The 25,875-nt window shown below is 40.4% G+C and overlaps 1 protein-coding gene across 1 annotated transcript in view; it reads left to right on the top strand.

The window, feature by feature from the left end:
- LOC118684370 (ethanolaminephosphotransferase 1-like) overlaps window positions 1-25,875 on the top strand; it is a 56,859-nt gene that overhangs the window by 17,450 nt on the left and 13,534 nt on the right. The window contains 4 exon segments of the mRNA XM_036379188.2: window positions 269-377; window positions 2,374-2,448; window positions 9,278-9,546; window positions 18,210-18,318. Of these exon segments, the coding sequence (XP_036235081.1) occupies window positions 269-377; window positions 2,374-2,448; window positions 9,278-9,546; window positions 18,210-18,318 (562 nt within the window).

The following is a 25,875-nucleotide window of genomic DNA, read 5'->3' as shown; positions in this document are numbered from 1 at the left end:
GACAATGTACAACATTTTAAAGGGAGTACAACGTTTCACAAATATCATTCTTACTGCAGTCACAGAAATCAGGCAAAAGGATTGCATTTGAAAATAAATTTCAGAAATTAAAACTGTATTTAGATTTGAAAATGGGGAAATATACACAAATCTGAATATTGCTGATGTAATATAAAAGCTTCTTTCCTGATAAAAAATATTTTATTAAAATAAGATGTACAATTTGAAATATAATTTTTCTGACTTTTTTCCTTTCATTTTTTAACAGATAGTGCCTTTGTGGATTGCTCCCAACCTGTTAACATTCTCTGGATTTGTCATGATTTTGTTTAATTATTTTCTAATATCTTTTTATGACTGGGACTACACTGCCTCAGGTAAATATATACACATAGTAATTTTTCAGAGTTATTGAACTGCTTATAATTCTGAATGTTACAGGGAGGTATCAGACACTTAAATCTTCCACTTATTCCCTTAATAAGGCTTCTATAGGTGCAGATAGGAGAATCTACCTCACACATAGCATTATAAATTTAGATAATTTTATTGAAAAATCTAATTTAACTTTATCCCTAAAATGGGTTTCAGCATATGCTGCTTGAAGTCTCTGGTAAGATCTCATTATATTTAAAGTTTATTCCAGGGTTTAAATATGCAGCCAAAATCCACTTGAATATTCTTCATAACATTTTCATTGATTTCACATTTCCTAATACCTACACTAATGCCTGCAAGAGTTAACTTCCCTTTCATTTCTCCACTATTCACACCCCCTATTCAAGACTGCTTCTAGACAAAAACATAGTTTCTAAATAAATGTCTCTTCAAATTATGACTTTCAAAGTCCAAGTCCATGTTTGCTCCTCATTGAAGACCAAGTCAGAATTTTTTTGGATCTAATTGCTCCTGAGTAATATGTAAAATACATATAGATAAAAGGTTTTGATTTTCGTTAAACTAGACAATTCAGTGAAGATAACTTTTATTTCCTGAAACAACTACATTTAGCTGCCTTTATTTTGTTATGCCTGTGGTTAGCTTCAGGAGGCAGACTTTGGTGAGGGTTGTTGTACATTTAGCATAGCAATTCTAGAGGCAGGGATACTTGTTAGCAGTTTTGATTCAAAAGTTACATTTTCAGGACCAGCTTGTTATGTAGTTGTCTGACCTCGTTCTTGCACACCTGGTGGTTTTTTTTTTTTCAATGCAGATGATATTTACTCAGCCCTGTAATAAAAGAACATCCAGAACAGATCTTTTTAATGGGATGATGTTATCTTGGCACATTCTCAGTTGATATACATGGAACTTGAAGACATTTGAAATGGTGATGAAGTCTGTTAGAGTTGAGACCTGTATGTGTAGTTTGCAAGCTCTTCCTAAGTCCACATGAGAACAGTCCCCATCATTTCTCAGTTGATGGAAAATTTCCATGCAACCTAAAGGGCCTTTGGAGTATCATATATCAATCCTATACCTAGGATCAGAAATAAAAAATTTAATTTCCTGCACAGTTGGTTTTCATGGTACAGTTTGTAGATTTGCAGCTAGGAGTCAGGAATTGTCATCTTTGCTTTCAGAATGGCAAGATGAGGCACTGAGAGAAAGGAAGTCAGGGCACTGCTTTAGGTGCTGGCATCTTTCAGGCAAGGACACACCTCTGTATGCAGGAATTCCCTGTGTTTGGTGCCAAATGGCAGAAACCTGAGAGCGCTTTGCATTTACAGTTGTTTAGTGTTGATGTAGTATTGGGTGATGCTTAAGTTAAATAGAAGTCTCTTTGGAAGAAGGATCGATTTCTTTAAAGGAGCAACAATAACCTTGGATTAATGCTGTCAGCAGAGCAAGAACAGAACTCTGGGCTCTGTCCAATTCAACTATCTTTTCCTTTTTCTCATGGAAAAAAAAAAAAAAAAGGGTGCTAGTATTTCTGCTTGCCTAAGGACAAAAACTTCCTGTTCAGATCTGTGTGGTGAGAGTGCTACACAAACCCCAGACTGGTACTGATAATAATGCTTGAAAACTTTTTTTCCCATATATAACATGAACATTAACTAATTTTTCAATGGATATTCTTCCCATGACCTGTGAATATTTGCCTAGTTGCTATCATTGTTTTGTGCAATATTAGAGTCATTTCAGGACCAAAAACCTCTCAATTACCTTTTGTCCTTTACGGTGGAAACACATTCAAGCCTGCTCAGTGCTTCTTTGATAGAGCTCACCAGTGCCTGAAGGTCAGACTCAAATATTTCTGTTTGATGCAATGTGTTAATCAGTGGCAGCTAGTTTGTATCTGTGTGCATATCTTGGTGGATTTCTTTGATGTTAACCCCTGTTACCCTGACTCACTACCCCATTTTTTTTCAGGTACCAGTCCTGGACTTGTTCCCACCTGGGTGTGGCTGTTCAGTGCTTTTACCACCTTTTGTGCTTATGCATTAGGTAATGTAGAGTGAAATAATTTGCATGTCTGACATTTTCATGTAATTTTGTCTTCAAATTCACTAGTGATGATTCTGAGATAAAGAGGCATTGAGGATAAATTACTGATCTCTTTCCAAAACAGTTCTCTTAGATTAAAAAAAACCCAAACAAACTAAAAAACCCCAAACCAAAACACACAATAAAAAGGTTTATCAGACTTAAACCCAAACTAGCATGTTAAGTAATATATTAGAGGCTCTATTACAGTAACTCTTATCCCTCTTGAATGTTCAAATTATTTTAGAGGAACAATGGAAATCATTATATAGCAGCAGTCTGGTTCCAATCCCCCTGCCATGGGCAGGGACACTTTCCACTAGATCAGGTTGCCCAGAGCCCCATCCAATCTGGTCTTGAACACCTCCAGGGATGGGACATTCCCAGCTTCTCCAGGCAACCCAATCCAATGCCTCATCATCCTCACAGTAAAGATTTTCTTGCTAATACCTAATCTAAACCTACCTTCTTTCAGTGAACCCATTCCCCCTTGTCCTATCCCTACATGCTCTTGACAAAAGTCCCTCTCCAGCTCTCCTGTAGCCCCTTTAGGTACTAGAAGGCTGCTCTAAGGACTCCCTGGAGCTTTCTCTCCTCCAGGCTGAACAACCCCAACTCTCTCAGCCTTCTTCATAGGAGAGTCACTGTTGTTTGGTTTCATAAAAATCTTCGTCCCTTGATGATGATATTCTGAGAAGCTCAGACATCAGAATTAGCAGAGGGTGCTTTCAAAGAAATAGGAAAAATAAAGGACAAAGCAGAAAAAAGGAAATTATTAGGCACTTCAGTGCTTAAGGACTGTGTCAGGAGAGGTGGTGATGACAGATGTGATGACAGGCCTGAGTTTCTTATGGAAATAAGTGTATATTTTTTCTTTCCTCTTGCTGTTTTTCTCCTATAACACCTATGTCTCAGTTTCATATTCTATTTTTACTACTTCATTCTGTGCCATGAGTGTATTTTTAGGTAGACTGCACCTTGCTGTGCGGTGGTGTGAAGACAGACGTGAAATTATGCTGACCTGGAAGTGAGATCCACATTTATGTGGCTTTTTTGCTTTCTCTTCCAAAACTCTCTCGTTCCAAAGTAGACTTTCCACACAATGGTTCAACAGAATTATTTTTTGGGGAGACTAAAGGTAATACATTTAAAGGACTGCACAGTTCTGTGTAATAAGGATCCAGGAAAGCTAGATACATTTAAAGAAGAAAATCTTATAGGCACAGGAGCAGGCTATCCCTAGGTGCCCAAGGATGAGCCATCAGGGAAGACTGGCCTGGCTGAACAGGGAGTTTTCACTGGACTTGGAGAGAAAAAAAAAAAAAAAAGAGTTTATAAACTTGGGAAATAGGGGCAGACAACTTAAGAAGAGTACAAGGATGTCATCAGGTCTTGTAGAGAGAAAACTGGATTGGTGAAAGCTCAGCTTGAACTCCATGCTGTCACTACTGTGAAAGATAATACAAAGTGTTTTTATAAATACATTAGCAACAAAAAGAGGGCCAAGGAAAATCTCCATCCTTTATTGGGTGCAAAGGGGAACATTGTAACCAAAGATGAGGAAAACGCTGAGGTACTTAATGCCTTTGGCTCAGTCTTCAGCAGAAAGGCCCAACACCCTCCAGGCAGGTGGCCTGAGCTGGTAGGGAGAGACAGGGAGCAGCCAGAGCCCTGCTGGGATCCAGGAGGGAGCAGAACAGAACCCTGCTGTGCTCCAGGAGGGAGCAGAACAGAGCCCTGCTGTGATCCAGGAGGGAGCAGCAGTGCCCTGCTGTGCTCCAGGAGGGAGCAGAACAGAGCCCTGCTGGGATCCAGGAGGGAGCAGAACAGAACCCTGCTGGGATCCAGGAGGGAGCAGACAGAACAGAACCCTGCTGGGATCCAGGAGGGAGCAGCAGTGTCCTGCTGTGCCAGCTGACACTCACCAGACACTCTGTGGGGCCAGATGGGATCCACACCAGGGTACTGAGGGAGCTGGTGGAAGAGCCAGGCTACTCTCCAGCATTTGTCACCAGTCCTGGTCAACCAGGGGGGACCCAGAGAACTGGAGAACTGGCCAGTGTGATGCCCACCTGCAAGAAGGGTTGGAAGGAGGATCTGGGGAACTTCAGGCCTGTCAGCCTGACCTCAGTGTCTGGGAAGGTTATGGAACAGATCATCTTTAGTGTCCTTGTGCAGCACATGCAGGACAGACAGGGGATCAGGCATGTTTAATATCTTTATCAATAATTTGAATGAGGGGATTGAGTCCACCCTCAGTGAGTTTGCAGATGACACCAAGTTGGGTGGGACTGTTGATCTGCTGGAGGGCAGGAAGGCTCTGCATGGGCATCTGGACAGGCTGGATCAATGGGCTGAGGCCAATGGTGTGAGGCTCAACAAGGCCAAATGCCAGGTACTGCACCTGGGTCACAACAACCCCAGGCAGTGCCACAGGCTGGAGAAAGAGTGGCTGGAAAGTGACCCAATGGAAAAAGAAGGGGTGGTGGTTGACCGTGGCTAACATTGAGCCATTGTGGGCTCAGGTGTCCTAAAACACCAATGGCACCCTGGCTTGTATCAGAAATCATGTGGCCAGCAGGATCAGGGCAGTGATTGTCCCCTGTACTCAGCACTGGTGAGGCCTCAACTTGACTCCTGTGTTCAGTTCTCGGCCCCTCACTACAAGAAGGACATTGAGGTGCTGGAACATGTACAGAGAAGGGCAACAGAGCTGGTGAAGGGTCTGGAGCACAAATCTTATGAGGAGAAGCTGAAGGAGCTGGGGATGTTAAGTCTGGAGAAAAGGAGGCTCAGGGATGACCTTATTGCTCTCTACAACCAATAGACACCTGTAGCAGGACGCTGTAGCAAGGTGAGGATTGGTTTCTTCTCCTAGACAACAATCAACAGGACAAAAGGAAATAACCTCAAGCTGTGCCAGGAGAGGTTCATGTGTGACATCAGGAAGAAATTTTTCTCTGAAGGGGTGGTTAAGCCTTGGAATGGGCTGCCCAGGAAGGTAGTGGAATTGCCATCCCTGGAAAATGTTCAAGAAATTACTGGACATGGCACTTGGCATTATGATTTAGTTGACATGGTAGTATTCAGTCAGAGATTGAACTCAACGATCTTGGAGGTCTTTTTCAACCTTAATTGATTCCAAATGTACCCTCTCCTTGACACTGTTTCTGGTAAGGCCATTGCAGTGTAGCCGTATATTTGTGTGCCATATTTGAGATGCTCAGGCTATATACAGGTGTGTTATACATGCAGTGCTGTGCAGAGGGGCTGACCACTTTTGGAATCAGACCAATGCATGTAGAGCCATCTTGATTGACCTGGGGTATCCCCTTGAGCAGATCTCTCCCCCTGCATTGTACATACCTTGGCATTTTTATTCAGTTGGTGAGATTGTGCCAAAATAATTTTGTCCAGAATTTCTTTGTGCCATAAAAAGCAATGGGACAACAATCCCTTAAAGGTGACTACTATTCAGATTTCTCTAGCAGCTCTCTGTACTCAGAAGGGTGGTTTCTTTTGTGAAAATCATTTTTTTATGTCATTGTATGGAATTTATTGAAGTGACGCTTCATAAATTGGAATTACATATTGGAACTGTTACTGTATGGCACCCCAGAAGGCTCATGGGAAGTTCAGCTTCTGAGATTTTTAATGTAGTTGGCTTTTTCCAGTGAAGCTTGTAGTTCCTAATACTTGGAAGGCAAGGAATATGATGTTGACAGTCAAAGCTATAATGAACTAATATATATGTAGATTTTTATGTCTGCTGTCCAAGCCACTTCATGAAATATTTAGTCGGAGATTTAATTTTGCATGGCCAAAGTTTTCCCTCTGGAAGACTGCAAAGAACCATAATAACTAACTAAATATGCAACTGTAATCTTTCTCAGCTTATTTTAATGACACAGTTACTCTCTCCAAATTCCCTAACATGCTGCTCTCCATCCCTCCTGCTTTTTTAAGGTGGCTTGGTATCATTTCCTTCCCATGAAATGGAGGGCTTTTTGCTGTTACTTTGAATTCCACTCTTTAAAAGTTATATAAACTTTATAAAATGGAGTATTTATGAATCTTTGTGAGACAAAATCATAATATAAGAATTCTAAAGCAATGGAAGTGTGAAACAGTGTATGCTGACCAATGAACACACACCATTGTTGGCATGAATGATTTCAAACTGAAACCTAAACCAGAAAATATTTTCAGTCTTTTAAAAAGCCAATGAAACTACATGGAAAATGTGGTTAAGGATTTCTGAAAATCCGGTTTGATGTATGTGTCATATGGTTCCTGTATTTTTTTCCATGACCATTATAATTAGAAGTACTGTATTTTAGGACAATACTATAAGCTTCTTTTTACAAAAACCAAGTTCTTGCAAAATGAAAACCACTTTTCACTGTGAGGTAGATATTTTAGTATCTATATACTTGTGTGACAACGTCAAATTTATAAACAGACAAATGTTCTAACATTCTTATTTTTAAATAGTAACACCTGTGTACCTGAATCCTGTCTGATTTGAGATAGGTGTTCTTGGAACATAAACCACCACAAACTCTTTAGGATTGCTTATATCTTTATTTGCTGGTAAGGTTTCAGAGATGTCGTTCAATGGATGGAAGAATTTCTAATTTTATTGCAACACCTTTCAAGTAACCTCAAGCTTACACAGTTTTCTTTCTGCACATTTCAGTAAGATGCTGAAAATTCAATGGAAATGTTAATAGAGAGAGAATGAGTCTCTAGAAGAAGACAAGCTATATTTGAAATCCTCTATGAGATATTTAAGTTTTTGAGTTCTGAGAACTGTCTCAAGAGATTTGTGTTTGAGCAGAGGATATATCACAGCTGTTTAGATATTACAATAGAGATATAGTCTAAAATCTGTACAAAATGAAATCCCATCTTTTCCTGGTTTAGGTCCCTGAAGTATATTTACATTAAACAAAACTCATAGTACTGCCAAATAATTCAGAGAAGTAAGTAGCATATGATCTACAGCAGCTGTGGTGTCTTTGGTCTCACTCTGCTGAGTTGTGCTCCTCCTCAGTTTTGGGTTATTAATGCTAACAATAGCTAATAATTGTTAGCTATAGCACCTGCCAAATAATATCAAATAAAAAAGCACCTCCATTTTATTTTGAGATTCAAGACAAAACCAAGTAATCTGTAGGGTTTGTTCTGTGTACTTTTTCCTAAGAGGTTCATCCTGCATGTTTACATGTAACTTCAAGAGGAAAATAGTTCTATTTTTCACCTGCACAGTCTCAGAAAAGAGACTAAGAGTATGGTTTGACATTACAACTAAGAAATGTTACAGCTGCTAGACCACCTTTCTCCTCCCTGTGTTCACCATCCCTCCCTAGTGCCATCTCCCTTGCATTTTGTACCACTCACAGTACCAATTCAGTGACCCAGAAGAAAACATAATGTTTGCTGTCTTTCCACCAGCTGAACAGGTTGCAGGTCACCCTGTTCAACAGCAGTGATCTATCAGAGCAACTCAAACCATATTGTCCAACTACATTCCCAGAGTAAGGTCCTGTACAGTGCTGTATCATTTTTTTAGCACTCAAGCACTAAAAGTGATCAACGCGTAATGCACCTTAACTAATGCATTCTTAGAATCATGTAATCATACATGTTGGAATAATCCTTTAAGGTCATCAAGTGCAGCCATTAACCCAGCAATGCCAAGTCTACCACTAAACCATGTCCCCAAGTGCCTTATCTGCACACCTTTTAAATACCTCCAGCGATGGTGACTCCACCACTTACCTGAACAGCCTGTTCCAATGCCTGATAACCATCTTTGTAGAAATGTCCAATGTAACCTCCCCTGGTGTGACCTGAGACCATTTCTTCTTGTACCTGGGAGAAGAGACCGACCCCCATTTCACTAAAACCTCCTTTCAGGTGGTTGTAGAGAGCACATAAGGTCACTCCTGAGCCTCCTTTTTTCCAGGCTAAACCACCCCAGCTCTCGCAGACACTCCTCATAAGACTTGTGCTCCAGACCCTTCACCAGCTCTGTTGCCATTCTCTGGACACACCCCAGCACCTCAATGTTCTTCTTGTAGTGAGGGGCCCAGAACTGAACACAGGATTAAAGGTGTGACCCCACCAGTGCCAAGTACAGGGGGACAATCACTGCCCTGGTCCTGCTGGCCACACTACTTCTGGTGGAGGCCAGGATGCCATTGGCCTTTTTGGCCATCTGAACACACTCTTATATGAAAACTGAAAAACACTTCAAAATATGTGTAAGCACAAATGCAAATAAATTTTGTGAAATTTGCTCCCTCCTTTAAGCTGCCATGTAACTGTTAGTCATTGATGTATTGAGCATCAAGGAACTTAAAAGCCTTAGTGAATCCATCCCACAAGAGGTCTGAAGGCTCAGAGGGTCCACAACACCAATGGATGGGCAAGAAGCTCTATGGACACTTTTCAGCACTTGAAACTAATTGCAGGGACTGATGTAAAAGTGTTTCAAGACCACTGGGGGCAAGTAATTATGAGTGTCTTTCTAAAACTCATGAGAAAGGTGGCATTTAGTTTCAGAGCTGAGGTAAGGACAGAAAAGTTACTTGCTATCTTGAGCAATTATTTTATGAGCAGTTTTAACCTGATGGTATTGAGAGGGCTGTTGTGTTTCAGTTTGCTGTCATCAGTGTAATTTTCCTGTATGTTATATACGGCAGTAGTGAATTGTATGTGGAGAAAGCTACTGCTTTTGTTGTGCTTTAATTCTTTGTTTATTTTCCTTTTTCGATCCTTCTAGACTCCATAGATGGGAAACATGCTCGAAGGACTCAGTCCAGTACTCCCCTGGGAGAACTATTTGACCATGGGCTGGATAGCTGGGCTACCTCCATTTTTGTGCTTTCCTTTTTTTCTGTCTGTTCCCGTGACAATGGGAAGACTGGAGTTTCTGTATATACAATGTATATATATTTAAGCATTGTCTTGTTTAACTTCATGTGTTCACACTGGGAGAAATATAACACAGGAGTTCTTTTTCTTCCTTGGGGATATGATATAAGCCAAGTGGTAAGTATTTATCATCCCTGTTTTGGTTTTGGTTTTTTAACTATGTAATTGTTTTCATAATATTAAAGCAATAGAAAAATAGAGTTCAAGGCGAATATATTTGGCTGAGATATTGAAATATGTGAAATTGCAAAACCCTAGAAGTAATTCAGAAATATTTTCTGCATTTGCAATAAAGGGCTGTTCTTGAGCAAATTGTCAGCATCAGTGATTCATTGCTGTGCAGGAGAAAAAGGCTTGCAGCAAGCCTAGCAGCCAGACAGTGCCCATGAGAATGTCATTTAACTGCAATTGATTTGTGATATTAACAAAAATTACTATGCTGTCTGAAGCCACAAGCTATTTTCCCCCCAATACCAGACTGTGAGGCACGATGTGAATTAGTCCAGGTAGTATCTATTAACAGTAATTACACAGTTATACACTACCAGACCTTCTCAATTCTGCTCCATTCTATAACAAATGTGGTAATGGAAATGCAGAGAGAGGTAGCTGTTGTCAAGTGACTTCTGCCTTTGAAAAACAAGTCAGTCGTCATGGATGTCAAAAAGTCATAGACATTCAGCAAGGTCAAGTACTTATCAGCCCACAGTCAGCATCAGCTGAGTTCTTGTCTGGTTTTCAGCCCTGTGGACATCTTCAGAAAGCATACCCAGGGCACCTAAGTGAATGGTGTCCTCAGTGCACAGATGAGTAGCAGTATTAACAAGCTTAGTGCACTTCCAAAGGCCCAGCGCTTCCGTGGGCTGGCTTATCTGTGTCTCAGATAGCCAAGGTCTTGCAGCCTGAAGAGCACAGTCAGTCTTCTGAGCTTCCTGTTACAGGCACGAGATGAAAGATACAGCCAAATTATTGAAAATAAGTTTGACAAACACTCAAATATGTGTTTTAATGGAAATACAGTATTCAAATTAATGGCTGCAGATGTAATGCTGTAAACATAATCACAATCCAGTGGTTTGAGAACAACTCAGAGATGGTGGTCCAGCTGTGGTGCATCTGTGTTGTCCCCTAGAAAATAGGTTTTGGAAGAAGAAGTTGGCTCAGGACTAAGACATTAGGCAGCCAGCTGGTCTGCAAGTTTCAGCCATGTCTGTGTAAGGCTTGTCCCTGAAGTTCTTCCAGCAGGAGAGGAGTAGCTGTGTTCAGGCCTATTTCACTGGTTGCTCAGATGATCACTGTACATGTAAATGTTCAGAAAGCTCTGCTGGATCACTGCAGCATCCAAACTGTATTAGTGGTTAAATCTGGGAATGGGTATCAACTAGCAGACATGTATGATAACTCTGTCAGTGCCTGTTAGTGACCTGTGCCTGTGGCCCTGTTTTTAATATTTCCCTGCCTGACAGATTTGTGGTGAGGCTGAATATCAGTAAAGTTTGTAAACTGCTTTGATTAACTGGGATGCAAGGTGCTAACAAGTACTATTTCCTGTTCCCCTCTGATGCTGAACTGCTGTCCTGCTCACTTGGTTTTTAGTGCCTTCTGTGATGACTTGGTTACAGTCAAAGTGATAAGCTTGTGAACGTGAGGATTTTTTGATGCTCTTTAGCAAAGTCATCAGCTGTGGTAGAAGATTGTACCATAAAAATCTCTGTATGTCAGTTTTCTCATCTGTAAAAAAATAGCTGTTGTGGTTGTCTATGAACTAAGAGAAGGCAGGCTTTGTAGCTCAAGGTGGTATTTTTCCATTAGTCCAAAATACACTACATACACACCAGAAAGTACATAATATTTTTTCCCCAATTCTACTGACTAGTCTAGTAAAAGATCTTAATTCCCATAAATATCTGTTCTTGTTTTGTGAACTCATTCATCAAATTTATATGATATCTGCTCTATTAAAGGTAGCTCTTCATCTCCAGTAACTTAGAGGATACTGGAGACATTAGTAAATGGCTGATGACGAGTAAGAAAAGTTATGTTTCCCTTGCTGTTTTTTTTCCCCATTGCTTCTCTGCCAGGTATTCCCACAGTCACATTTAGAAGCAGAGAGTGTAAAAGCACTCACTAGCTGCTTCCAGACTGATTCGCAATGTTTAGTTCAGAATTTCCTCCATGGCATCCCTAGCTGGATTGCTGCAGGAATGTGCTTCTCTGTCCTGTCTTCAGTAATTTCACCTACAACTTAATGCTGTTGCACTGGCATATCAGATACTCAGGTGGTCTAGTCCCCCTGCTTTTGCTTTTAAACTTGTTGGCAGCCAGGAACTTTGGGCTCTGTTATCACCACAGAACTCAAGAAAACCAGCAGTTAGTGTCAACGTGCAAATAGAGGACTGATGACCTTAATGAGCTCTTAACTGGCATGTGGCTCCAAAGACCCTGCTGCTGAGTCAGCTCTGCTGCACACAAACACAGCCCTCTCCCGGGCACTGCCTCAGCTGTGCTGGAGAAAGAGCTGCTGTTCCTCATGAAAAATACCTTCTTATAGACAGGGAAATCTGTGGGAATTATGCACATCACGTTTTTCTGTGACTTGATGACTCATCAGAACTGGTAACCCAATTAAGCTAGCTGGGCTGTAATTGGCACTCCAATTAGCTTTGATTACAGCAGACAATCACTTGCAGGAAGCTGTGGTTTGTAAACTTGAAAAATGGCTGTAATGTGTCTGAGAGATGCTTGGTCAGAGGACCATTATGTTTGTGGATCCAGAATCAAGGTGGCAGCAAATGCAGCAGGGAAAGCTATTCCTGTCTCTCCTCCCTCCTGCATAAGGATCTGTCCTGTGCTGACTCCTGAGTAGCAGAAAAAGGTGCAGGGAGAGCAGCCTCTGTATCAGAGCATCTAGACAATTTTCATACACTTTTGAGTAAGCACACCTATTGGAAACCCCAAAAGTCTGAGGAAAAAACAAAAAACTAAATCTCTGCTATGATCTGTGAGAAATTCCCTTGGATACATCTTGTGAAAATGAAGACATTTATTTTTGTCACAAGACGAACCAAAGAAAGCTAATATCTGCAAATTAAGTTTCTTAGAGAAAAAAAAAAAATGACAGAGCCTTCCTGAGAAATTAAAATTTCTGACTTCTTGCCATCACAGACATCGTCTTGTTTTGTTTAAAAAAAGATCTGTTTTCTTTCTGGAGAATTTAATATTACCCTAATGAAATACTTGCCTAATCCTGCTGTTGCTTTTCATAAGCCACTGCAGTTGAGTTCATAGCAGGGGAACAAATTTTTCCATAATATGATGTAATGATACCTCTGCTCCATCGGTGCTGCCTTAAGTGTAACAGGAGATACCCTTTATATTCTTAATTAAAACTTTAAAAGTGAAGAGCTGTGTGAGAGCTGCAGTGACCCCGACAATTCCACTCTCCTTCCTCTCCCTCTCCCCAGCCAAGAGAAGCAGGATCAGAAGAAGCACAAGCAGCAAAATCCCAAAGGCAACAGGCAGCTGTCTCTGGCCCAGCCCTTGCCCTGCAAGGAGAGGATGTTCAGAAATCCCACACATAGAGAGAGTTGTGCCTGAAGGGATGGGTGCCTGGACCTTGAGTCCCAGGGTTTCAGTCTAAGATGCTTTCCCAGCTGCTTCTGCCTGATGGCTTTGGACAGTACCACTGAGAGCCTCTGGGAGAACCCTCTGCCTGCCTTGGAACTCTGAATAAATGGAAGTACACGATGCCCCTAGCAACTGAAACATTGTAGGACTTCCTCTTCTCCTTCCTTTCAGTCAAACTGGGAAAGGTTTCTTTCATGGGTACCATAGACCAGGTTTTCTTTTGACAAGGTTCTTTACAAAACCCATGCTGAAATATGTTCTCCATATGACCTTTTCTAGGGATGTGCTGTGGCAGCAAATGTTTCAGGAGCTGGCAGAGAAATCCCAAACAATGCAAGTGCACATCACTTCTTGAAAAAATTTCTACCTCCTCTGAAGGGCAAAACCCCTTTTCTATTAAAAAGCAAAATAAAGTGCAAATATGTTGTTCTTTGGTCACATTAACAGGATTCACAATTTAATTTCAGTTGAAAGGATATTCACTTTCAGAACTTTTCTAATTTAAGTGTCTGTGGAAAGCATAGCCTTTCTTGTGAAGAAAAACTATTATTACTTAGTTCCAAAGCTGTAGCAGAATGGAATTGTTGAAGTAAGAGAAGTGATAGCAGTGAGGAAGCAGTGCTGGCCAGACCATGGTGTTTGCTTCAAGCTGCCTCCAGACAGGGCTGGAAACTGATCTCTACACTCAGTTATCTGAGGGAAGCCCCATGGTGTATCCATGGGAAATCTGAACAGAAGAACCTGCTGTGCACAGGCTTTTTCTGCAGCAGACTGCTTCATTCTTAACACTTGGTTATGAGTCCCCACAAACCTTTCTTGATTAATTAATCTTCCACATGCCTTTAGTTATTTTGTCTGTAATGTCTAAATTTAAAGTCATCTTTTTAGGTAAAATTTTTCGAAGTATAAGATTTGCAACCTTCAATTATTTATTGAAAGAAAGAAAAACCGGAGGAAAAAATAAAGTGGAAAAATTGCACATCACATTAAAGCTAACTCCTATTGAAATAACTTGTAGGAAATCATTCTTACTCTTTTAGGCAAGTGTCACATTTATTATCAGAAGAATGAAGTAGTCTTGTATTTTAAATGGCTTTGCTTCCTAGATGTTTATTTTGAGCATTGTGTTTATGGAAAATATTTCAACACATGAGCAATTAATACAATTAATACTATAGCTAATATGCTAATGAAATTGAATATTACAATAAAATTAATGTCAGGTTGCTGTGGAATCATAAAGAATTTTATAGCATATCCACGATTTTTTAGAAGATGACAAAGCATTTGATTTTTTATTTCATCATGTAGAATATCACACAGCATACTAAATGTGCCTGTGTGTAAAACTGAAATGGTAAATCTATGGTAAGAAAATAAATATATGTACACACACAATCTAAAATATTGTGGTCACAAACCTTATACCTGAAATAGTGAAAAGACATGAAAGTGATGGTGATTTAAAAATATCAAAAATTTTAGAGAACAGGTAAGAGGTAGAAGGCAGAAGACTTTGAGGGGTTATACTGCCTTATGTTTATATAGAGTTTTCCCAATGCCACATCAAAGAATTATTCTGATTTTACACAGGAACAAATGTGGCTATGTTGCTGGTATTTACAAAATTGTGTCAAGATAGGGAGGCCCTGCTCAGAATCCAGCTGTCCTGCTGTCAGTTATATCAGAGAAACTACAAATTAACACCTTGTATTTTCACATCTTTCTCATCATAAGTATTCCTCATCCTTATAGAGAAGGTCTTGGAAAGCCAAAAATATTCCTGGTCAGATGCTGCTGAGAGTTGGAATCCAAGATTGCACCCATCTACTTTGCCTTGCTATATAGTTCTCACTTGTGTTATTGTGGTGGATGGATGCCAGGCACCCACCAAATCTGCTCTGTCACTCCCCTCTGCAACTGGACAGGGAGAGAAAATATAAAGAAAGGCTCATGAGTTGATAGAAGGACAGGGAGAGATCACTCACAAATTGCTATCGTGGGCAAAACAGACTCAGCTCAGGGATATTAATTTAATTTCTTATGAATCAAAATCAAAGCAGGATAATGAGAAGTAAGACAAATCTTAGAAACACCTTTCCCCTACCTCTCCCTTCTTCCTGGGTTCTATCTCCACTCCCCCACTGGCACAGGGAGACAGGGAATGGGGGTTATGGTCAGTTCATTACAGGTTGTTTCTGCTACTGCTCAGGGAGAGGAGTCCTCCCCCTGCTCCAGAGTGGGTTCCTCCCATGGGAGACAGTTCTCTGTGAACTTCTCCAATATGAGTCCATCCCATGGGCTACAGTTCTTCATGAACTCCTGCACCATGGGTACCTTTGCATGGGGTGCAGTCATTTAGGCACAACCTTCTTCAGTCCTGTGGGTCCCCCACAGGATCACAAGTCCTGCCAGGAAACCTGCTCCAGCAAGGGCTCCTCTCTCCATGGGTCTGCAGATCCCTGCCAGGAGCCTGCTCCAGCAAGGGCCTCCCGCAGGTTCACAGCTTCCTCTCAGGCACCCACCTGCTCTGATGTGGGGGCTTACAGGTGGATCTCTGCACCCCCCTGGATGTCCATGGGCTGCAGGGGCACAGCTGCATCACCATGGGCTGCACCATGGGCTGCAGGGGAATCTCAGGTCTGGTGCCTGGAGCACCTCCTGTTCCTTCTTCTCCACTGACCTTGTTGTGTGCAGGGCTGTTCCTCTTCCATATCCTCACTCCTTTCTTCTCTGGCAGCAATTACAACTGTACAATATGGGTTTTTTTCCCTTTTAAAATATGTTAACCCAGAGACATTGTCACCATTTCTGGTTGGTGCAGCCTTGGCCAGTGGTGGGTCCATCCTGGAGCCATCTGCCATTGGCTCTCCTGGACATGGGAAAAGCTTCTAGCAGCTTCTCACAGAAGCCACCCTTGTAGCCCCTTTGCTACCAAAAACTGGCCACACAAACCAAATACAGTTATTTAACTTGGACTTCTCATTTTACAAAAGGCTGCAATTATTTTTACTTGCTAGAGACTACATTTATATCTGAAAAGTACTAAAGCTGGTTTATGGCAGAGAGATAAGTAAAAAACTTGGCCATCTTTTCTAAAGTAAAATTATTCAGTTGAACTTAGGAACATTGCTTTACTTTTTTTTTCCACCAGCAGTGCCTTTAAAACACATTATACAGCTGATTAACAGACTTAGGCTTTGCCAGTTATTTTGACAATCTTCAATTTTTTGCTAGTAGAGCTTAGATCAAGGGACACAGCCATTTTCCATTCTTCAGTCTTTCTAAAGGAGGTCTGCTTTCTAAAGCTGGAGACTGCTTCAGTGTAGGCGAAGTGATGAGTCCTTAAAAACCAATATACCAAAATTTGGAAGCCAAGGAGTGGGTTTTTTTTCATATGCTACATCTGTTAAGAGGCAATCTCAATCTGGGAGTTTTGCATCACCAAATCCCAGGGCAGGGCATTCCCTATGAGAGCCCCTTGCATCCACACCCCTGTTCCTAGACATGCATTGACATCTGACAGTGATGCTCATGACTGCCCTGCCAAAAGTACTGACTGTCATAATGGTTAATGCTAAAGTTCCTCTTTTATAATTTGCCAAAAAAGTCTTTTCAGGATTCAACATGTGAGAGTAAATTCAAGCTCCATCAAAGCCAGTTGGAGTTTTGCCATCAACTTTGATGGGGTCAGGATTCCATCCATCATCTCTTATGTGTAATTGAATACAATTTCTTCAGGAAGCCAAATGTTAGCTCTGATGCAGTGGATTGCAAAACCCATTATATGTGTCCTTAACTGAGACCAAAATTTGACTCACTGTCTTCAGTGGCCCAAGACATAATGGCACTCACTGGTGCCTGCTCCTCCTTGCTGCAGATCTGCTGTGCTGCTTGTTCTTGCAGAGGCAATTCAAACATCCAGTTCCACAGTGCAAATCCAAGCAAAACCTCATAAAGACCTATATACTGACAGGGCAAGAATCTTGGTTTCAGATACAGAGAAGTAAGTGGAAACAAATGTAGTATTATCTACATATAATAGAAGTTTAAATGACATCAGCACTCTGCTCTTAATCTGTGATCTTAAAAAGCCTGGTAATTAATAAGGAGATTTTCAGTGTATCATCTTTGAGTTAAAATTTAATAGAAGACCAGAAATGTGCTTGTTCAAGTTCAAATAGAGAAAACACATAGCATAGAAAAAAAAAAGTGTATTAAAAAACCTAATTAAGAAATAATAAAATCTGTAACACAAGTAAAGCTGGAAACCATTTTTTCGTCCCAGAGTAAGAAGCTGCATTGAGTGGAAAATATAAAGGTTACTGAATGTTACATGGGATTAAATAGATGAATATGCAGTTTTCTAAATGGCATTGTAATTAACATTGTTATTTTCATTTAGAGCTAGTGTAGCATGAAACATGCAGCCCCTTATGGGTCCTATGGCAAAACCAAACAGCTGAGAACAAAACAGGCCAGAGAAAGAGAAGGGCAGCAGTCCCTCTAGCTGGGTGCTCCTGAGTCTTGTGGATGTGTCCTTTCACTCCTAATGACATCTATGTGATTATTTTTTTGTCCTGCAATAATGTTATCAGTCAAACAAATTTAAAATCAGGGAAGACTTCATCTCCTTCCCAATATTTTTATTTCTTCACATTCAATGGAATGTTTTATTATTTTTTATTATTGTTTCAGGTGGGCTTAGGGTTTTTCTGCCCCCTTCTCAGTTATTCTGATATGATCAGTTCAAGGGCAGAGCTGCAAAAATAACCACATGGCTAATTCTGAAGTCTGTGTCCAAAAACAGGGAAGTGCATGTGTAGTGGGGAGACCTGGCAATAAAAGTGGATTTAGGTATTTTGAAAAGGTAAGTCAGTAATACCATATACAAACAGATACAAAAACAGGGAAACAGGGAAATTGCTTGCTTACCATATTTCATACATTTTAAATAATTCTCTTGGTGACCCTGCAACTTGCTTCACGGCTTAGAAGTAATTGTTTTGCCATGGCAGCAGAAGGTAAAGTAGGGACAGGAGGAGGTAACTAATAGATTTTTTTTTTTTAACTTTTGCATTTGTATGAAGATAAGTGAAATTCTCTGCCTTTAGATGTAAAGGATTGAAAATCAGTTATCTTTTTTTCTGTAGGTGTTAATAGCAGCATATCTGCTCACTGGTACTGTTGGTGTGGAGGTCTGGCAGAAGCCTTTGCTGTTTGGTTATTATATTACAGATGTATTAGTTATCCTGCTTATAGGTAAGTGTCTGGATCTATACAAAAGTGTGCTGCTTTTTAATAATTTTGATTTGATATTTTTTATACTTCCCTCTTTTTTTTTGGTTTTACTTTTGTAAGTGTTGGCTAGTCCAAAAATACATGAATAGAAATAATTAAAAGGGTTAATGCTGGAAAACTTTTAAAAAGTAGATATTTTTGGAAAATTTGTTCCTTGCTGAATTAGTGTATGCTGCACACAAATAATAGAAAATACTCCTTATCTGCATGTGCAGTTCAGTGCAGTGTGCTGGCTTGCTGGGCTCCCAAAGTCTCAGGAACTCCTCATGTCACTCAGGTAAAATGTCACTTACATTTATGCATAGTCTAAGTTTAATGTTTTGGCCTGGAGCACATTATGTTCCAAAACATTATGTACAGAGGGAATGAAGACATTATTTAAATAACCTTAGATGCATAACTGTAAATATGAATAATAGCCAGGTGGTTTCCAAGCTCTTTTTTAGAAATCTTTTGCAAAACAGAAGAGATTTATTTTTCATACACAGCAATAGCCTATTTGGTCATTATTTGATACTGTCAGTGTAGTTTGAAATGAGCATTGATGTTTTTTGACTGCCATATCAAGACTGAGAACAAAAGCAGTTACATTTTAATGAGTTAGAAATATAGAAGTCTTAGCTGAAAATCTGTGTATGCACAATGTCTTTGATGTGTTGCTTGGAAGGTGAAGAAATTAGCATATGCATTTTGGAGATCTTTATATGAGCGTACAAGTGGTGAGAAGAGGGCACCACAATACTGCTTGACACAAACACTCTAAACTATCATCCCAAGAAACATCTTCTGCCCTTGAGCCAAATGGAGGACTTGGTTATAGGTGCTTCCCCCATGTCACCCATGTGAGCATTTTGCACTGATGTGTGCTCTCACCACCCTCTCCCCATAGCAAGGTTGTCAGCAGGTACCACCTCTTGCCCCAGCACTCTTTCGCAGAATTCCTAGGTTAGAAAGGACCCTGTGTTCAGGCTGTGCTTTCTAATGAGCAGTGTCTGCAAGGACATGGTTTTGTGCTTTACCCCAAAAAACCCCAACAGTGTGTGACCAAGACGATACAGTCTTTTCTAGTCAGACCTGATTTAGGCACTCTGAGGAAAAAAAAACAAAGGAAGGAGGGAAAGACAGTGGTTGCCTTTTCCATAGTCAGTGAATTATTCACCTTTGACAGAGGTGCTGCTGTAGACAGGGAGTGATTTGTGCTCTTGAAGCAGCACAATCACTAGCAAGCCTAGAGCAGATGGATGCTGGCTCACCCAGAATGGGCAGGTCAGGGCAGTGTTAGGACTAGCAGTGACCTGCCCACTGAACACACTTGGTCTGTGCTGCACACACCAGGTTGGTGTGCTTGGTTCCTGTCACTAGGACACATGACAGCCCATTCAGGGACTGCTCTGATGGCTTCCCTTGCACTTGGGAAGCCATGGATGAAGGTTTAATTCAAACTGTTCAACATAGTAGGAACATTTGTGGAAGGGAAGCATCTCAGTGTTATCAGATCTGCAGGCGTGAGCATCCTTTATCATACTCTGCCAGAACCAGCTGCAAAGCAAGGTTTGATGGACTGTTCCATTAACACTAGAATGAAGTACTACTTCTGTCTTCTGTGGTATGCTTGTATGAGTGGATTTGTGAGCACAGAAAAGTATTTCTTCCATCATTGTCCCAAGCAGAGTAGGCTTAAGTAGGAGCCAAAAGGTTTCTCCAAAAACCTCGTCTCTAGCACACTATGCACAGTGGCATCCTTTGCAACTTCGTTGAAGTTAAATATGGGTTTTAAAGTATGCAAAATAATAGTCTTGGTTGACTCTATATTACAGAATCATCATAGTGCTTAGTAAATCTCTTAGAATCAGACACTAAATTTAAAAATAGAAAAAGTAGTATCCTTCCACTAAGGGTCATGCTGGTCCAGAAAGCACTGCCATTTCATATTTGAATTTCAGTTCAGCAGTAAGGTGGTTATCATTGGGTAGCCTTTGTGCAGTGACTAGGGATATGTGAAATTTTTAGAAGCTTGTGGTAAATTGCAGGACCCCACTGTGACTGCAGAAAAAGTACCTGTCTAACCTACACCAAGGGCCAAGCAGCCAGGAAGATTCAATTATTCTCTCCCTTAGAGAGACTGCAGCAAGAGTGTCTTGCTCAGCCAGAACCATTTGTATCAGAGAGCCCCCTCTGGCTTGCTCAGTTAAATGCCTTTGTGGCTAGTTAAAAACAAAGTGGGCCTCTGATGCTTTTTACAAGCTAGTTTCCCAGGATCCTGAGAGGAGCCATTAAACCATAAATGGCTGTGCTTAACCATCTGATGGCATTTAGTAGTCACCAGTGGTCCTTCTAACAACGAACCTGTAGCTGCTCCATCAATACTTGGCATTTGTTGGGGGCTTTTACTGTTCTGTACACAACAGGAGTTCAGCTGCTGAGCCGTCGCTTCTCCGAGAGCAGCTGGGCTTTAGCCCCTACCTTCTGTGGTGGGAACAAATCCAAACAAGATGCACAAGAGTGTTTTTTAGATGTCTTTCCTGGAGTTTTCTGGGAAAAAAAAAACCCACCCTCATGTATAACCTAAGGATGAACTCTGCAAAAGCACCTCTTCAGAGGAAGCTGTAGTATCACCAGGTGACACTCACTCATTGAAAGTAAGGGAGCTTTTATCAGGTGCCAGAACACACAAAGATATACATAAAAGTGCAGCAATACTGGTGTTTAGATTAGATGTTTTAGGAAAGAGAGCTTTATGTATGTTCCTGGGAACTCTCTGGCATACTGAACACCTGTAGGAAAGCCAAGTCCTGAGCTGCTGAGCAGTGACCTCAGAGGACTACCCTGTGAAATAGAGAAACTTCATCATAGTATTTTATGGGAATTTTTCAGCTACCCAGCAAACATGATCCTGTAATTTTCACTGGCAGTGAATGCAATTCCATCCTTCAGCTCCAAAACACACACCTAGCTGGACCCTGAATCAATGAGGAAGGTCCCTCTCCTGTTTCCAGAGCAGCTGACCGGGCTGCTAGGCAGAAATGCCTTTTCTCTCCCAGTAGGGGAGCAGACAGACCCCGTTAAAGTTGTGTGCCTGTGTGCTCATCTGGAACTAATTACTCTGCACTCATCAGGGCTCCTGTGGATGACACTCCAAAAGCTCTCTTGGGATTTAACCACAATTCTCCATAGCATTATCTGGCTAGCTAGGGTCCCTTCAAAGGCAGCATTGGGGTGAGAGCTATCATTTATTTTCACCCCCCAGGGCATCCCAAATGCCTAACATTCCCTGTCACTGTGCTATCAGGTTGAGAGCAATATGAAATATTTACAATAAGCATTTTAAAGCAGTCAGTTCTGCACATAAATTCTAGTACCACAAATGATGCTGTGGACTTTGTGAGAAGATTTTTCACTGACAGGTAGGCATCTGTAGTTCAGGGAGCAGCATTACTAATTGATGATGGTTTCTGCCTCACGTTGCTATTAAATGACCTCTAGGTGTGTGCTCTGCATGAAGCATTTCTCATGTTTGGGACCTTCATACTTGCTCTGTATGAAGATTTTATAATGTCTAATATTCAGGCTGCAATCCTTTCCTGGAGAAAGGAAGATGGAGACATGCATCTTACTGGAAATTTCTTTTGGTATATTCTTTTGTTCAGAATTGACTGAAAGCTTGGAAATTGTGGTGGGATGTACACAAACAAGCAGAGTTAGCACATCAGTTTCATTTCCTTAGGAAGGCAAGTTGGAAAAATGATGCCTGGATGCACAGTTTCCTGCTCCTTCTCAGTATTAATTGCAACCACAAGAATAGACTTCATGGGAAAAGGATCACTTAAGCATGGAGTGGATATGTTATACTTCATCAGTGTGTGGCACATGGGGCAGACTATTCTGTAATCCAGACATGGTGTCATGTTTGAGTGTACTATGTGTGGTCAACAATGCCCAGATCTGCTACTGAAGCCTGTGGCAAAGATGAAACTAGTTCTCAAAGTGCAGATTTGAACATGAAATGTGAATTGGATATTAATATCTGTCAGGGATCTGAAACTTTGTTTTAGAGATGGGACAAAGTTCAGAATTTTTTCCTATGATGTCCATGGGTTTGGTTTCTATGCTGACTTTTACAGAGTATTTTCCTTGAGGGTCACTCTTCACTGAGCTACTTAAGTATATAAAATGAGGAGTGAAAACATAAATGAACAGATAATAGCAGCCAAACACTAACCATGAGTCCAAGCTGTAACATTTAAAACATACCAATTATTTGAATTCCATCATAGTGGGAAAGCACAGCACAGTTACTCCTCTAAACCAGTGCCTTGTACTTACACTGCACTACATCCTGTCTATCAAAGGAGGACTCACAAGTCCTTGCCATGGGTGTTCATACAGTAGCCTGCCCCTTTTTCAGTGTCAGAAACTGTTTAGGAGGCCACAGTCAATCACAGTCACAAGCAATATGAATTGTTTCTGCCCCCTATGGAATGTTGTCATTCTGTAGTGATTTCCTGTAGTTCCCATTGCAAAGTGGCTGATGGCTCTGCCCTAGTGATGACTTGCTAAATGATTAAATGTTAAGTGCAATGTTTTCAAAAGGTTATTGCTCCAACAGGCTTTGACCAGTCCTGTTTGAGAAGTGTGCTTAACATGAGTTGGCTTCTATATGTCTGTCACCAATTCAACATTTATTAAGGCATTGTTGTGACAGATTGTACGAGGCTCTGTTAAAGCAAAGGGTGTGAAATACTCACCTGTCACTTGAGATATATTTCTAAGAAGTCACTGAGTTCATGTTCAGAGTAACTCATCTGAACCAGTCAGAACAATAACCCAGAAGAGCAGAGTGCTCAAGGCCAGAGGCAGAGCAGTGTCACAGGATGCTGACTACAGGTGAGAATGAGTTTGGTGGTGTTAAGGTGTGAGGAGTCATTTCAGGGGCTCTGGGACCCCCAGGAGAAGGTCAAACAAGGGAGCTTTCCTGGCAGAGTCCTTCTGGAAGCCAGTCCAGGCATTTTGAATAAAGGCGCTGTTTCTCTGGTGCTCAATTCTTGCTGTGCCCAGAAACAGAATGATGTTTGAACAGAGCTGCATCAAAGAAGCAGCTACATCCATAAACTAATAAACTAATAAATTAATTCTTCAATTGGTACCAAATCTCTCTGAATGCTAATTGTTATCTTATGGCTCAGTTCGAGATAAATGCCATGTGTACTTCCTTAGACATTGAGAATAAGGTATAAAATCAACAAACATGATAAACACATCTCTTTTCAACAAGCATGATAAATGCATCCCTATACAATCTTTATACTCCAAAAATGTCTTAGATGCTAAACATCCAAAACCTACATCACCTTTGTGCATGAAGACAGTGCTTATGCTTACCTTATGTTTCCTTAATCCCTGTAAAATCATTTCATACTGTGGATTTTGGGTGTATTTTTCACCCTAATGTATTCAGACTTTACAGGCTCAATTAAGTCTGCAAATTATATATTTGTTTTCTAAGGTTTCCCCCCCCCCAGCTACAGAGTGGTTTTAAGTTTGTCATTTTACATAGTAATAAAATATAATGACTTTTTAGTGGACAGCTCAAAATGCAATTATGTGTTTGCACAATCAATTAAAAGCATTGTCTGCTCAAGACATGCCAGAGAAGGTCACACTATTCCACAGAAAGCTTCTGTTCCAGAAACAAGTTCTTCTAAAATGTTCACCTTTTGATGAAGCTTGCTTCAAGGCACTGATCAGTGTGCTAAATATTCAGTGTGTTCAGATATTTTCATGTGTCTAGCTGCTCCAAATGTGCAAGGAATTTGAGAAAAACACCATGGAAAAAGTACTTAAATATTTTTCCAAGCTAATATTGAGGCCTGGATATTTTGAATCTAATTTTTCTTTTCTGGTGGCTAAGAAAGGTAAATGATAACATCCCATTTCTTTATAGCAAACATTGATTATGACAGATTATTAATCTAGAGATGGAAAGGCCAAGCAGTCTACTGAAGAAGGCCATACAGAGGTGTGGGCACTTGAAGAATAAGGAGAGTGATAGTATTTAATTTCTAAGCTGAAATGCAAGTACAACTACCTGTTGTTAGAGAGTTGGTCAACTTCTGTGATATGCCCAGAAGATCTGCACAGCCTCTTCCCTGCCTCCCAAATGGGATGAGTGCTCTGGGGAGTGGTTTTTTTTTTGGAGGGAGCACAGCAGGGATGGTGCTTTCCTGAACAAATTCACACAATTTCCAGTGCAGTGTTCACCTAAAATTACATCCCTGTATTGCACTGTCTCATTTTTGAATTTTTGATTTTTAGCTATCAGGAGAGCCAATTCTTAACAAATAAAATTTCAGTGCTTTTCTTAGGACAGTTTAAGGATGATTCATTTGTCAGGAATTTACAAACAAAGGGGATTTATGATAGCAAAGGTGTGGAGAAGATAAACAGCAAAGGTTGTCCTTCCTTTGAAGCCCTGTGACTTGTTTAGTGGTTTAGGTGTCTTGGAGTCACTTTATTTAGCAGTCTTTACAGTCTGTGAGTTTTTGTGTTTTCAGAAATGTGGCTACCTGCATCAGGCTGTTTGCTTTGTCTGAGTGACAGCATGGGGCTGTTGGGTACTGAAATAGCATTTTCTGGAGCTGACAGTAGTGTCAGCAGTTTGTTCCTGGCCATACCCTCTCTTTCTCTACAATGACCAAGTCTGTATTTTGCAGAAATGCCTGAATTAAATCAGGTACAACAGTCACAGTAACTGCAGCATGTCATGGAAACAACATGTCTGCCTGTAGATCTTCAGCAGTCTTTCAATTTAGTTACATGAGCATTTAAAATGCCCTCACATAATTAAAATATATTACTGTCACTCCAAATAACATGGGTGACAAGGTATCATGGTATCCATTGTGTGCTAGCTTTTTTAAATTATTATTAATTTATTCAGTTATATCACAACATCTTATCGGTTTGGAATTGAATTTGAAAGCACTAAATGAAATCTAAAGTTGTCCTTAAGATTGATGGGAATTGCCTTTTGCTCACTTTTATACACATGTGTATATATATATATATATATATATATATATATATATACACACACATATATACATATATATAGGTATATATACACATATATATATATGTATATATATAATGTGCACATATATGCATATCTGTGTGTGTATCTGCTTTTATACACGTACATATTTGGAAAACAGGATAATGCCTTCATTTCTTCACTTCTAATATGTCTTTAATCCCGAATTTCTGAATTCATTGGGATTTGTTTGTTTGTTTATGCTTATGCTTGGCATTTTTTAATATGGACAAAATAATTCCTAATAAAGAGCTTTAAAAACGTTTATTTCTCTGAAAAGGGAGTTTACATTGTGCAACACAGAGGACTGACGATAGGATTGTACCTAAATCCGAGGATTTGGGCTTGATACTTTCAGCCTGGCGTGACACAAGAATTCCCTGTGTATCTGTGCCACCCATCTGTGCTTGGTATTTCTGCCTTTAATA

The sequence above is a fragment of the Molothrus ater genome, chromosome 1 (genome assembly GCF_012460135.2).
Source record: "Molothrus ater isolate BHLD 08-10-18 breed brown headed cowbird chromosome 1, BPBGC_Mater_1.1, whole genome shotgun sequence".
In the NCBI taxonomy this organism is placed as follows: Eukaryota; Metazoa; Chordata; class Aves; order Passeriformes; family Icteridae; genus Molothrus; species Molothrus ater.
The sequence above is the reverse complement of the archived record's forward strand: the minus strand, read 5'-3'. Positions and strand labels throughout refer to the sequence as shown.